The sequence below is a fragment of the Hyposmocoma kahamanoa genome, unplaced genomic scaffold, assembly GCF_003589595.1.
Source record: "Hyposmocoma kahamanoa isolate Upper Pololo Valley unplaced genomic scaffold, ASM358959v1 192, whole genome shotgun sequence".
NCBI classification, from domain to species: Eukaryota; Metazoa; Arthropoda; class Insecta; order Lepidoptera; family Cosmopterigidae; genus Hyposmocoma; species Hyposmocoma kahamanoa.
This window is the reverse complement of record NW_020653719.1, coordinates 4472625-4488718: the sequence shown is the minus strand read 5'-3', so window position 1 is coordinate 4488718 and position 16094 is coordinate 4472625. Positions and strand designations below refer to the sequence as shown.

Below are 16094 nucleotides of genomic sequence, written 5' to 3'. Positions count from 1 at the left end.
TTTACGAGAGGAATGCACATTCGGTGTGAATATTATTACTATTCATAAGATACAAAATATCTTTTAATAATGATACAGAGAACAAAAACGTAATTTATGCTAATGTTAGACTAATTGCGATATTTTTACTGTCTTCGTTAAATCCCAAAAGTACGAAGACCACACTGGAAATAATGACAGCTCATCTCCATTGACGTTTACCCAGATTAAAAAGTTGATACCATTATATCGATGAAAAATCTACACATTTCAATCGCTTTATTCGAAGCGTACTAAACGGAGCAGCACTATGATGCACTTTTTTTTTTTAATTTATTAAGGCTTCGGCAAAGCCATCAGCCTAAACATGAAGTTTAAATATATTTCTGTAAATATGGCCGCCACAAAGAGGATAGGCAATTTGAGGCGGCGTGCTTGGATTAATAATAATAATAATAATAAATTCAAAATTAATTTTTTAGGCCTTGGGAGAGGCGAGAGTTTAAAATAAATACGAAAATAATAATAATAACGTAACCGTACCGGCCCGGGAATCGAACCTGGGACCTCTGCGTGGCAGTCCGGCATGGTAACCGTTCGGCCACGGAGGCAGTTAAATAGATTGACTCGGTATTCCTTAAAACGGGCCGATACGGGTATTTTATTTCGAGATTCGTATAATTTCGCGTTTTAATCTTCGATTAAGGCACAATAGCACTATCCTATTCCACTTTAAACTAGATTTCACAAAATAATTGAAAGACAAAATAAAAACGACACTTTTCCCTCCAAAAGGTCCAGAGCGAATGATGCACTTTTATCGTGAGGTGAAAACGCTATTTATCAAGAAAAGAATAATGTCAATCCAGGGATTTTGGAGGGAAAAGTTACGTTTTTATTTTGACTTTCAATTATTTTGTGAAATCTAGTTTAAAGTGGAATAGGATAGTGCTATTGTGCCTTAATCGCAGATTAAAACGCGAAATTATACGAATCTCGAACCAGAATACCCGTAGCGGCCCCTTTTTAAGGAATTCCGAGTCAATCCAAGCACGCCACCTCAAATTGCCTATCCTCTTTGTAGCGGCCATATCATGTTTAGGCAGGTGGCTTTGCCAAAGCCTTAATAAATTTAAAAAAAAATGTCAATCCACTCCACTGTCAATCAATCTAAGTTATTTGGGGTTGTTGCGCGGTTTTGAAAATGTAATGACTATTAACTAAAAATATAATACTACGCAAATAGCAACAGATTTTTCGTTTGTTCATATAATATTCCTGCTGTTTGTAGTAGTTGTAATTTATGGCAAAATGTCCAAATCCGTAGCGAGACTAAAATCTATGAAGAAAGTGGCTGATAAGATAGACCATTCTTCAAAGTTAAGAACCAATATTCCTGCCGGTATGGCAGCTGCAGGGCCACCTTTAGGTCCTATGCTAGGTCAGGTAAGTGCCTTCAATACAGTTAAATTGACTAACCTAAAAATACAATTTTAAGGTTGGTTTATATTTTCTATGCGACTTCAGATTTGTTTATTATACTTTTACAGCGCAACATCAACATCGCAGCTTTCTGCAAAGACTTTAATGAGCGAACAGCTAACATAAAACCTGGAATACCTTTACCAACAAGAGTAAAGGTGAATGCAGATCGGTCATATCAGCTCATAATCCACCAGCCCCCTGCGTCATACTTCTTGAAGCAGGCTGCTGGTGTCAATCGGGGTGCTATGGAACCCGGTAAGTTATCTATTAAAGTTTATATGCAATACTTGGAAGATTTCAAGAGATGGAAAAATTTCTCCAGTGATGCCATCTGGAGACTTACAGGTATCTTCTAGACTCAAGACATTGAGTACCATTCTCATTCGCATCTTTATTTACTATTAGGTGAAAATGAGAATAATTAATAAAGGAAGATGGGTACAAAAAAATGGAGGCATGTCTGGCATATAGACCAGAAGAACCATGTACTGGCCTAATGTCATCACATTATTGTCTGTGTGTCACTAAATGAGTGAGCATTCTTGAGCATGAGCAAGAATTCTGCGGAAGATTTTGGCTCGTAAGTTCATTATGCTATGTACACTACAAAAATTCGTTTCATAAATTGAGCCTCAAGAAGATATTTTTTTTGATAATGTGAAGCTCTCTACCTGCATGTTGGATCATCATTGTGGCATATGGCCTTGTAATTATTGTTGTTATTACTAACATAAAGTTAAGTCTACTAGCATATTTAAACTATGAATTAATAACTCTACTTCTTAAATTAATTTTATACAAACCATGACTCTACTAACAAATAGAATAAATTTAAAATATTCTTGAACTTGAGCTTCCATTGACGATGGAGATGGGTGTGCTATTACCATAATGTCATTGTAATATTTTTAAGTGGATGGACATTTTGTTTTCCAGTTAAAGAAATCTGTGGTAAAATAACATTGAAGCATTTATATGAAATAGCATTAATAAAGCAGCAAGATCCTCCACTAGAGTGGAAGTCGCTCAAGGAAATCTGCACAATGTTGATAGCCACTGCTAGGACTTGTGGCATTGAAGTTGTTAGAGAACTAGACCCTAAGGTAAGCACGTAAAACTCCATTTTATTTTCAAATACTACAGAGTGTCTATGACATCAATGCTAACATTGTTTCTTGTGAATTCACAACAAATAGTTCTTTTACTCATGAAACTTTTGAAACAAAGGTAACCAATATTATTTATTCATAAAATAATAGAATTAATTTAAGAATTTAAGAATTAATTTATTAATTTAAGAATTAGTGATGGCACTAATTCTTAAATTCATTATCTATGAATTTCGGTTCACCTGGTACTAAAGATATTTATTTCCTTTTTATTTCAGGACTATGGTGAATTCCTAGAAGAAAGAAAGAGGATTGTAGAAGAACAGAAAAAATTATTACAAGAAAAAAGGGAAGCAAAAATGTTGAGAACTGCTTAGGTCCTTTAATAGTAGTTATTGTATTGAAAATTTTAATATAGCATTAAGCATTAGACTTAGGTGTTTTACTATAAAAAGAAACCATGTTTGACATAATATTATATTTAATGAACATCCAGAACAAAATAAACGAATTAAACTGGAATTTGAAGACATTATACAAAAATACATTTTAATATTCTCTTAAAGTTTAATAAATAGATAACTTTGAGATTAATCTATCACGTTTAGTAGATCTTTAGCTTTGAAACTATTCTTCAGTGTTTAGTTTGATCCAAGGAATAATTTGAATTAGACAAGTTTCTAGCTTCTTTAAAGTATTTAAGGGTAAGTAACAACAACTGTGTAGTGTTTTCTTGGGACAGTATTCTATTATATACAACGTAAAACAAATAAGTACGCATCTCGAATAACGATTATTCATTCTACCCCTCTATCTACTGTCATTTTTTTTTGTTATCTACAGCCCGACTTCACTTACTGCTGGATCTTGCGCTAGTTCACCAATTTTTTTCTTAATGCAGATGTTAACTTTTGTGTTTTGGTGTGTGTATTTACTTATACCCAGTCCTATCCTAAGTTTTCATGACTAACATGTACAGGGGCAAGAGCATGTCAAGCATGACACTTAAGATATAAATTCAACTTATAAACAACATTCCAAAGTGTCAAGTTTGATGTGCTTTGGACTATACAACTTCAATCTTCAGCCTAAACAATAATATAACAAAAAACTGAAACAACACTGACAACGCAATTAAAATTATAATCTTACACTTAGACTACAATCACTATTATGGTGATCTCTTAGATTATAAGAAAGCTCTTTTGATTTGTAAATGTGAACACTGTGTGTTATTTTTTGAACAAAATATTTTAACCCCGTCATTAGACATTGACGTGCAATCTTTTTACTTGTTTCTGATTATTGTCAATAGAAGCCACTACAAATGCGATATTTTTTCATAATTATTTCTGACTTTATATGAACCTAAACGCAGCAGAGGTCCTCAGAGATCATCTTAAAGTGGTAGTTGAAGAAATATGAAAGGAAACGGCAATTTTAAAAAGTAAATAAAAATTCTTAACTACTTAACAGTAGATATCACAAAATACAGTCTAGTCATACAATGACTTCTGTGTAACAACCAAAGTTTAAATCTAATATCTTAGACTATGAAATAGAAAAATAAATATGACTCCACTAAGAAAATTGCTCAAAATATTTACAAAGGGTTAAAACCCACTGACTCGCAGTGCTACAGAATATTTCAACACCAGCAAATATTATGTACACTACGCTGACCTAAAATAAATTGCGATCACTTTGTAATTTTCAAACATGTTAATGTTTTTTTACTACAAGGTATCCAACCATGTATTATAAAATATATGATTATTATGTTTTGTGTTATTTCCTTAATTTAGAATTTAATTTAAATTAGCTTAATATTTTGGCATTACAAACGCAAACTTGTCAAACTTCGAAGTTAGCACAGTGTTAATTGCTGGTGTCAATTTAATTGAGGTTAGCATTTCCAGCAACGCGTGTCGCTTTAATATTACGCACCAAGCAGAATGGCACTAGCGCGACGTAATCGTGCCGTAGTCTTTCGTATTCGTAATACTACCACGCGACTCCATTTGCGTGACAAATCAAGAAGCGCCTTTTTTGGAATGCTTTTGCACTTTACGCTGCGTAAAAAGAGCCTTCTCATTAAAAAATGGGCACTTTATTTTTGATAGTGGCAAAATGCAACAATTTGTCGAACAATTTGATATAACCCTACAAGGATCAGAAAATATATTCTATATTTTTGGCAACTTCTTTAAAAAAATATTTATGAAAAGTATCAAAAAATAAAGATTCAACAACATTTAGATGTGTACTTAGGAATATTCTATTTATGTGAGGAATACATCGTGGTAACTAACTGAGAAATGGACGATCTTACAAACTAATGATGTAACTATGAGTCTAATTGGTACGTTTATAACCCGAACCAACGTCATAGGTCAAATACGGAACCAGCAGCTTGATTTTGATTGCCTCTCCCGATCGAAAACTGCGTCTTTTCGAGGCGAGACGCATAATTGCGATTCACAACTGGCCGATCGGAAACTTTGACATTTCTAATCGGAACAATAGTTGATTTAACTTACAAATTAGAAAGATATAGCTCAGAAACCCATTTCATTTCGAGACTACCTGATCGGATCGATTCCGATTTCAGATCTTCCTCTCACGAATACTGATAGATCTAAGAATATGGCCGTCCCTTTCACACTAATAATTGAAAGAGAACAACACAATTATTATGTCAGTAAAAATGTCAGCTTGACGATACGTCATACGAATAAAGGGTTACCATATCACAAATAAAGGATTAAACATGTAGATGTCTGTAGACCTGTACGTGAAGTTTCGACTTATAAAAGTCCGCAACATAATTGATACCCAAAATATTCCTTATTAATAAAAATAATTGTATTTCGAATACTATTAACAAAGATCACACAACTTCAATGTAAAGAAACCTAACACCAACTTCACACCTATACCCATAAAATAGTTCTCATTTATGTGCATTACTATTTTGTACATACAATCTACATATAGCACTTGGTTTTTGTGCAATGTCGATACTTTTACTCTTTCAAATGTGTAAAATGCGGAATTCCGCTCCATATATTAAGTTGCTCTTGTGAGTGAAAAAAAAAACATTATTATAGCTTATAAAAGGAATTTTGCTCCTGTGGACGGCAACGTATGCCAGCTATTTTGAAATAGGCAACAAAATTTTTTTTTTCGAAATATGTACTAAGTTGATTAATATCGATTTTTGTGCGTTACAGACTCCACTATTTCGCCAAGTTAAGGAGAAAGAGCTCATGATAAATTTCGGACTGGACACTCCTAAGAGCATATAAGTCAATCGTAATGAATTATAGGCGTATGATGTCATCAACAGATATCTATGTTTTGTTTCGAGCGCCTAAGTTTAGGCGAATTTGGCAATACCTCTGGCAATTCTGTTACTTTGTCGATTGTGAAATCCGGCAGGTCTGAAGACTCATCGTCTTTCTGCAGCGGTATCCACACCGTTCCTCCTAGCTCAGCTTCTTTTCCTCCCTGAAATTTGATGTAATTGCTAGAATGACTAGGTTATCTTAGTATGTTATAAAAATCTAACTACTGGTACTAGTTACAGACCGACAGAAAATTAACTGAAATATGTAATATGTTCTTGTGGCACACCTTTATATCAGTTTCCAGTTTATCTCCAACCATAATGCAATTGCGTGGCTCGACGTTGAGCAGCTTGCAGGCTTCGAGAAAGATGTGCTGGTCTGGCTTCTCCCAGGGCAGGTCCCCTGACACCAGCACGCAGTCGAAGTACTTGCGGAGGTTCAGCCGTTCAATCTTCTGCCATTGAGCGCGCGACGGCCCGTTCGTGATCAGACCGAGAAGGTAATCCTCCCTGTACCACATTCATCGACCAGCCTTTCGTTATTTCCTGCTCCAGACCATGCTGAAACTCAGCACATGATAACACGAGCCAAATGGTCTTGCACAAGGAGGAATATTCCTCGAACTGTTCTACACATCACGTTAATTAACATTCTCTTTCGTGCAAGAACATTTTATGAGCTGAAATGATACATGACTATATTATTTCACATATTATTTATATTGAGTATATAAATCATATATGAATGCCACTTATTAGCTAGGTTAGTGCCATTTTGACTTTTTGATCAATCTTGTATTCTATATAATGCTTATGTTCTAAAGAAATAACCGTGTATGAATGTGGTATTGATGTTCTGTGTAATGTTGCAGTGTTCTACAATTTTAAAAGCTTTCATGTCAAAATGGCACTAAATTAATTGAGAGATTAGTAGAAACAATGGAGATGTTTTTTCCAGAATCCAATTAGGTACAGGTAAGTAAAGTCTGAACTTGAATTGTAAGTAAAACTAAGATGAGTCAAAACTATTTCCAATGTTTCAAATTAAGTTTCTGAGGTGACAGTATTACCTTCTGTCTGACGTACTTCCTCACATATTTTACAAATACAATTCAAACCTAAGTGTTGCGCACGCGGCGCCCCGAGTTTAGTCACTCGTTGAGCAACAACTGAACTGTTGAAAAACAAGTCATTTATTAGCAACATGCACGTCAAGCCAGCCCAACACAGTAGCGAAGGCATACTCTTTACAACATCAACTTACATAAGGCAAACTTTGCCTAAAGAATATGATGCCTTCACAACACTTTGGATCTGTCTTTCTCATGACATTTTCTAAAAATCAGTATTAAACTGACAATCATAATGTTATGTGGCAGGCATGCATCCAATGACTGAAATTAAAGATTATAAATCACTAATGAATGTGCGATGTTAAACGAAATTATCACAAGAATGATGATTCATTAATGAGGAAAACAATTTAGTTTACCACATAACACCATGCACTAATATGGCTGTTTTGAAATGTTCAGAGACCACCCACAACATTGCAAGGAGCATTATTTATAAGTCTATGAACTTTCCAAAAATGATTTTTTATCTGCCTAGACAATTTCTTTGTTGCATTATTGTAAAAAGCTAAAATTGTAATATAACACATATATTTATATACATTTTTTATTATTAAGTAGTATAAATAACAGAGAAACTGTCTTTTAAATGGACATGTGTAACATATGTGTATATTTTTATATTTTGAAGAAATATTAAGTGAATAGACACAATGAGATACCAGTTTTATGAGTCAGGTCGTATTCATAAATATTTCTGCATAACATAAACAAAATATCAAATTTTATATTCAACATACCGCAATGTTTCTAACAGATGTATGACATCAGGCATTAGAGCCAAGTACTGAAATCTTAACTTTATCCATTCGGCCGAAATATTTTCTGTAACAAGACAGTAAATTTAACAGCCAGCATGTGAAAGCAAGAATAATGTTTGTTGTAGCTATAAAGCTAGCTTTATTAGTACGTTTACAAATAACGTTGTATATATACAATTTCATAGTGAAGGCATCGTCATCCATCGTGATGTTTTTTTACAATATCTCTGCAATATTAAATTAAACTAATGTTAGCGATTCGTCACCTCCCTTTCACATACGCTAGATGTCTTTAATTTGAGAAAAATATGTTGTATATTATTATATACAAGTTGTTTGGAAACGCGGACGCCTACACGCTCTTAAATGTGGGAACTGTTTACGTAAACGATGAAAATATAGCGCTGTGAAATTGGAGGTACCTACCCAACTAGATTGAGGATTATTCCATGACCGTTGCGTAAGAAGGTAGAGAAGGGATATCATTGAAAACGATGGTATATTTTTATAAAGCAAATAAGTATTTGTTGACGTCAAATAAATCAAAATGGCGTTGTTTACGTCTAGAGTCTTTGTTACAACGCGCAGCCATTATACGATGATTATTGCCGATGTACTCTGTGACATTCTGGGCGCAGAGCCAAGGCGATCATTCGTTGTTGAAATGACTAGCCCGAAGTATAAATGTCGCTTAATAACATGGAAATTTACCCATAACATTTGTGTGCCTTCTATTGGGACAACGTGAAAAATTTCTGCAAATCATGTTGATGATGATGATGATGCAATTTGTATATAAGACGATGCAATTAAACGGGGTTAGAGAAAATAAATGTGAATCTCAGTATATTTTATCAATATGGTTAAAATATACTTTTAACTTATGCAACTAATTAACATAATGTGCTAAAGAACTACATCTATCGCCTGGTCTCAAACTAGGGAATTCCCTGTACTACGAGTGAAAGAGCAACGGAATTCACTCCGGGGTACCCAGAACACCAAGACCAGAACCAATTGAAAAAAGTTCATTTACCAAATTGATTCTACCAGGAATCGAAACCGGGACCTCCGCATCAAGCGTCCACAATACGAACCGTTGGGCCACTAAGGTCGTCAAAAATCATAAAACGCTTCTTTAAGAATTTTGTATACTAACTGGCGATGTGTCTATAGTTTTTTGGTAGGCAATTGCGCCAAAGATGCGTTTGCCATTCGTCCAGGGCGTAAGAGTCATCATCCGGCCTTGCCCTGAAGGCCCGCAGGAAATTTGACGCGCTTCCCACAGCCACATCTTGGGGTAACCCGTACTCTTGTTGCAAAATCTCCACAAGCTGAAATAAGTACAACACGTCAATAAACAACTGACGTCATGGTTCACAACTATTTTAATAGTAAGATACAAGTTACGTGACCCGTATGTGCATTTTACCAATGGGCATTTAAATATCTACATAATAGAAATCAAATTTTCGTAATGCTTAAGTAGATGGAATGAATGAGTCAAGTTTTTGTTAACACGATAAGTAAAATGTTACTAATTAGTTATGTTATTAGTAATAGCCAATAGCATATACAACAATAAATAATAACTTATTACGCTTTTCGGGGAATATTTAAGTAGTTTCTGTTAATGACCTGGGAAAAATTCAAAGAATCTTGTCTAATTCTTCTAGATGTCTGTGATGTATTGATATTTATATATATATATATATGTGTGTGTGTGGAAATGTTTCGGAGAGTAGTTTTATTGTGATTCAGTATCTCTGTTCCAGGAATAGCAGGGTTCAACGGCCCGCAGTCAGCGTCGTTCACTCACCTGCAGTTTGGCACAGTTTCGAGGATGTAACCTGATACGCGAAATTATATACATACTACCAAACTATTAGACGTACATCAATTTAAATAAATTAAGCCAATAAAATTCTATATATATATATACTTATGTTTTTATTGACAAAATGAGATTTTTTTAAAACATCAAAATAGAATTTGTTTCACATGTATTATAGTATTAGGAACACACTTCTGTAGGTAAATATGATAATTTATTATCTTGCATTGTAAGGTGTGGTAATTAAGTACTTTGACAATTTGTGTTAAATGTAGATTATGACATAATTTCACAAAATTAAAAAATACAACATTCATTAAAACATTGTCAAATACACTTAGTCTCCAAACAATTTTTTCCCTAAATCCATAAATCGGTGGCTTCTGCACATTTTCAGTGCACCACCTTTTTTAAGTACTGGGATAACACTTGCATTAGAGTCGACTAATCTGCACAAGAAGTCCTCAAAAGCAGATTTAACATTGGGAGGAAGACTTCCCACTTTTACTTTGGCAAGCATTTCCACAATTCCCTCAGCCCAGCCACTTTCAATGGCAAACTCTGAAATCCATGGTACTAGGGTCAGAACTCCACTCATTGTCTGCATGCCTAAGAACCATAAGTCAGCAATTTCATTCCAATGTTCTTTGTAACCCATTGACACTACAAGGGCTGTAGGATCATTTGATTCATCGATGTTATAAGCATCCCAGAGGAATCGAATTGTTGATGTTATATATCTGCATATTGAGAAGTCATTCTTTTTGACTTTGTTTGCTTGTTGCTTAAGTAAGAGCAGACCTAGAACTGCCAAATGTCCATGAAGTACAAGGTTTTCAGGTATATCCTTGAGTTCAGGCAAGTTATTGAATACAAATTTCATTAAAGTATTAAACAAGAGGCTATTTTCTACAACTTTTGGAGCTAATACAGTGAGGTTCATGAAAATATTGCAAAGACTGACCATAGCAGCCCTAGAATCTTTCATATCTTCTAGAACCTGAGGATCCATTTCTGGTTCTGGTTGAGTTTTGACTTTTCCTCTTTCTGATTTTGGCACAATAGGCTTTTTGTAGTGAACAATTGACCAGTGGAAGTTCATAGCTTCATATAAGATATCTTCTTGTTTCAAATTTAATACTACATCTCTGGCTTTATCCTCAACAACTAAGTGGCACAAAGCTGGTAACATCAAACGGAGCACATCAATGTGACCCATGAGTTCATTCTGTAACACCATAGGCTCTCCTTCAGATTTATTCTTCTCAGCTAATTTCCTTGCTCTGTAACCATGGAAGGACTCATTTGCCATTGTAAATATAAATGGGAGCAAAGCATAGATTTGCTCTCGCATTGCTGTAGTTTCTTGAGCTATCCATGCTGACAATACTCTGATCATAGCACAAACAAAAACTTTTTCCTCATCTGGAAGTTTATCTTTGTTCTTATCATTAGAGACTTTAGTTAGGAGGGAGACAACTGCATTGAAAGCTCCTTTCAGACTTGTATACACTGATTGCTTTTCTTTTTGTTCCAAATCTACTTGATCTGTAGCCATGTAATTAATGCACAGTTCAAGAATGATAAAGCAAGCTGTAACCAGTTCTGCGTTTGCAAAGGCCTGTTTGAAACTTCTGTCCTCAAGTTGCATTCTTACTTCAATGGCACAAAGTTGAAGTAGCAACAGGAAACATTTTTTTGGATTCTCTTCATCACTGAAACACCATTCAACTCCAAGCACATCAACAACATTAGCAGCCAATTTTAGAGCAGGATCTCTTTGGTTTTTGCCAATTTTGCTGGTGAGAATGTCATGCAATGCTCTGTAAATGCTCTGAGGCCATGTTTCATCCGCTGCACTGGGGCCTACAATTGTTTTGCTGCAGCTGTACAAAAGAGAACTAAGTACATTTGCCAATTCAAATTTCCTGTCTGACTGATCAGTAGCAAAGTCCAAAGCTATTTTGTTAACCAAAGAATGGAATGGTTTGGGGTCCTTTCCCCAAGCCGCAGGGCCATACCGACTCACCAGTTTCACAAGAATATTAAGAGCTTCATCTGTTTGGAAGCTTTGGTGAGAGTAAATTTCTGACATTTTCTTAATGGCACCGACTTCAATGAGGGCTTTTTGACCAGCTTCATGTTCAGCTATGCATTGCAGGCAAGTGTAAGCTTCACTAATAATTATTAGGTTATCATCATAATCATCATTATCTGATGTCTGTACTATGTCAAGGAAAACTGGTATGTTAGCAAGCATTTCTGGATGAGTAGCAAGTTCGGGTTCATTGCAGAAACACGTGAGCACAGAGAGTGCGACGGATTTGTATACAGACGGCGGACAATCATCTTGCACACTGTTGCCTGTTAGGAGCTTCTTCAAGAACTTGAAGCCAATGGCTTCGAACAGCGCTTTTTTAGCTGCGGAGTTGCAATCCTTTCCTTTCACAAGTTTCGTCACCATAAAGAGCGCAGCGAACTTCTCTGTGTCGCTTTGCGCCGATTTGAGTATGAGAACGCATTTCTTTATTGGCTCCGATATATCACCCATTTTCACAAGCACTTGAGGGCGAACACGAGGTGCTGCAGATCGCACTCCACTGAGAGCAAAGAGCTGAATCGTGCCCACGCCGCTCGATCTACATCACGTTTATAATTAGCACGTGTTCTCTTCCAAAATATCTAAATCTGGACGTCGAGCTCACGTTCACCAACTATGAAAATTCTATTTATAAACACGCTGGAACGATGAACGTTCAACAAGGAGGGTGCTGAGGTGTTCCACAAGAAAAGCAAATCAACGCGATCAACGCAACGACGTAATAGAAAACCGCGGAGGGTGACAGCGCGCGCAGTTCGGTCCGAATACCCATGACCGTGGCAATGTCAATAAGTGATGAAAATGTTACAAACCTTATTGCAGGCTCTGCTGTCACCTTTTCTTGTTTGAATTAAAGTGTTGTCTAAATCAAAGAAAATAGCGGATACATCGCAATTTTCATCATACGAATCACAGGCCATAATAAAATAAAACAATAATTTCTGCGTACAGTTCGATTCACTCAGGGCGAAAAATACTGTACTGTACTGATCGTTCCTTTCCTTCGTCCTTCGCCTTCGTTTCGTAATGCAAATTGTATCATTCGTTCATTATATAGTCTATCTTGCTTCCACTTAATGGGTTTAACGTTTATCGCTATGTTGCTGTCTTTTTCTTCGACAATGCGTAGACAGCGCTACCTGTTGATAAATGAATTTACTTCTTTGTCGCTAATCTCAACAAAGCTGACCTAAGCAAGAATATCAGTTGTACTCGCACTGACTACACTACTTGCACGTAGTTTACATGTACGATAACAGATGGAGTTAACTAAAGTTACTTGCTATTTTTTATTGCTGTATGGCGGTAGGATTAAAAAATAGAGTAGCTAATTTCCATTCGTACATAAGCTGCAATTCCTGGAAGCAGTGACTCGCATTTTTGTCAGTGACTATATTTATGTGAATTAATAATTCTATAATTCTTAGACTGATATCCGAATATCCCAGAAGAACAGAAATTGGAATTATTTAGACAGTAAATATTTACAATAACTACACTTACGTTCATTTAACATAAAAGAAGTTAAAGCCCGTATTCCGGAATATTGTGGATTGTGTTTACGCATTGCGAGTTTGCGAGAGATAACATAATAAAGCAGAAACTATAGATCATTATTGGCAGCAAATACACAATATATATATCAATGAAGGCTGATTGAATGATCAACACACAATCTAAACAGTTAAAGATGGAAATGGGAAATTTGGACAACAATTTTATTTAATGAAAACAATTTTGGGAAAATCAACTCTTAATTAGAGAGTGTCACAGTTTATATGAGAAAACTTATTTCTATTCGTATCTCAATTTAGTTAAAAATTCTTCCCAAAACCTGACCACATCCAATTTAAACAACCATCACAGTGTACAACCATTGCTAAAATATTAAATTACAATAACTTTCAATTTATGTACATAATCAAAGTGCTGTAAATAAGTTTATAATGTTTTTGTTATTAGTTATATTAGGTATATTTGTTATTATTGTCATTACTCATTTTGGCTATTTATTTAATTTTGTGATTGTCACATATGACGCGAGTTTATTGTTCCTTCCGAAATTTAATCACGTTATAATACTAATAAATGGCCATAATACTAAAATACAATTCCACTAGTTTCACATAAAAAAATTCACGTAAAAAATAATTGAATATCAATTTAAAAAAAAAATTAAATACAATTATTATCTAATTAATTAAATCTTTAATAGGTTTATGCGACACCGCTGTATTTATTTTTATGTAATGGTCGGAAAAAGGTATTCCACATGTATATGTACATTAGATATATTAAAATCACCAAATATTAATTAATTACTTTTTCGAATTCCGGATTTCTGGAAATGGTTTTACTGCATTGTAGGACAAAACTACTGACCTAGTAAGTCAAAGTTAGATTTTAAAGTAATTTTAATGTTGTCTTGTAAAAAAATGCAGGTGATAACTGACCTCTTACCAAAGCAGAAAATAAAAAAGTAACCAGAACGGTTACTTAATTTTTCATTGAATTGATATTTAATAATTTTTTGTGAAATTACACCACTAGTTTGTTATACAAAGATTCAACAACAAGTACATTAAAAAATTCGTGAGGTCCGCTGGTTCGTTCCGTGGCTTAGGTGGCAAAGCGTTTGGCACGGTTTGCTAGGAGACGTCGCCGTCGGTTCGAATCCGGCCGGATCGAAGGATTGTTCCTAAGAGTTCGATCTTTGTATTAATAATTGGAGAACGGTTATTTTTCGCCCCTCCCTGGATTTAGATACGGCACCGCGCCCCGCATATTGACATTCACATTGACGGAACGGCAACAAGGCTGTCAGCGAGCCATTCGCTAAGGACAACACGTTGATGTATAAACTGTTTGTTAAATTTATTTGTTACGAACGTACCTTACTGCTCTTGTGATGGCCGTGAATTGTGCTATGTACGGCTGTTCTTATTCATCTAAATAGAATAAAGAGGAGACTCTCTGTCTTAAAAAAAAAGTAATTAAATTTCGAATTTTCGATATAATTTCCATTTAGTCACAATAATAATTATAAATATCATTATCCACTCCGAAAGCGTGTAAGGGCCTGTGAAATCCTGAATTCGAAAAAAGTAAATAATTAATGTTTGGTGGTTTTAACAACTCTATATCGCTCCTTGTAGCTATATACATGTATCTATATATGTGGGACACATTTTTGCGACTGTTGATTAGAAGCTATGCATGTTACAAATAAAAGAAAAATCAATCAATACACTCTGAAAATATATATTGATAAATATTGAAGTCGTATGTTGCAATTGACATTTCGCATCCCTCATGGAAGAATGGCATAAGTGGAGTTACGTCAAAAACGTTTATTGCTCCATTAGACTTAAAAAATGCAATCCACATCCTCTCCGATTCTTGTAACTCTATCGACTAATTTTGTATATAGAGTTACAAGAATTGGAGAGACTGTGGGTTATATTTTTCTGTATCTAATGGAGCAATAAACATGTTTGACGTAATTCAGCTTATGCCATTTTTCGATGAGGGGAGCAATTTGTAAAACTCCAATAATATTGAAAATACTTTTAGTAGGTATATTAATTTTGTTGTTATCCATTCCGCCGTTAGAAGCTCCTGCTAATTAAAAATAGCCTAGGCGGGGAACGAAACACTGTCCTCATGATGTGACGAGGAATAAAGTTGGTTTGGGGTACAACCGCAGGTATTTTCTTTCGCTTTACTCCTGATTTATAACAAGAATAATTCAGTACCTACATGCGTTCAGTTTCATATTATGTATGGTATTATTATTTACACAAAATCTTAATATAAGTTTACGTACATTGCCTAAAAAAATCTAGATATGTCTATCCTGATTCCATCAAAGTATTCTGAATTTCGTTCATTCAGAGATAGGAGAAAGATCCTTCAACCAAGAACAGAACAAGCGTTACGTTTCCTCAAAGCTCGCATAGAATTTGTTCCAAAGTTTGGTTCGTAAGATGACACATCATTTTTGGTTTTTGTCGTCTGGCACATACGGTTAAGTTGCGTATAAACCTCCGAGCAACATATGAAAGTAATATGAGGAAGCCGGGATGAGTTACGATCAAGGGACACGTCATTTCGTGAACACAGAAATTCTTTTACCAACATTGTTTCGCTGGGATAACATGCTTTACCATAACGGGTGGGTACGAGAGAGATGATTCTTATTTATCTGTGTAGATATCGTAGTTCTTATCTTATTTCTACTATTATTTTGTATAAATTCGTCCTCTTTGCTTTAAGTCCACTAACTAATAACCATCTTTTAAAAATAAGGCTAGAGTCACAACAAGCAAAATGGTATATAATAA

The 16094-nt window shown here is 35.0% G+C and overlaps 3 protein-coding genes across 3 annotated transcripts; 1 reads left to right on the top strand and 2 right to left on the bottom strand.

Moving 5' to 3' along the window:
• Nucleotides 1-1131: 1131 nt before the first annotated feature.
• LOC113226709 (39S ribosomal protein L11, mitochondrial) lies at nt 1132-2995 on the top strand. The gene is made up of 4 exons (XM_026459430.1): nt 1132-1425; nt 1530-1719; nt 2401-2567; nt 2852-2995. The coding sequence occupies exons 1-4, from the start codon at nt 1291-1293 to the stop codon at nt 2948-2950; spliced, it is 591 nt and encodes a 196-aa protein (XP_026315215.1). The 5' UTR covers nt 1132-1290; the 3' UTR covers nt 2951-2995.
• A 103-nt stretch (nt 2996-3098) lies between these two features.
• On the bottom strand, nt 3099-12720 carry LOC113226708 (N-acylneuraminate-9-phosphatase). The gene is made up of 5 exons (XM_026459429.1): nt 12564-12720; nt 8976-9150; nt 7796-7880; nt 6210-6432; nt 3099-6083 (listed from the first exon to the last, which is right to left on the bottom strand). The coding sequence occupies exons 1-5, from the start codon at nt 12669-12671 to the stop codon at nt 5916-5918; spliced, it is 759 nt and encodes a 252-aa protein (XP_026315214.1). The 5' UTR covers nt 12672-12720; the 3' UTR covers nt 3099-5915.
• Nucleotides 9792-12675, bottom strand: LOC113226707 (neurochondrin homolog). The gene has a single exon (XM_026459428.1). It carries the CDS (start codon nt 12199-12201, stop codon nt 9988-9990), a length of 2214 nt encoding a protein of 737 aa, XP_026315213.1. The 5' UTR covers nt 12202-12675; the 3' UTR covers nt 9792-9987.
• Nucleotides 12721-16094: the final 3374 nt, after the last annotated feature.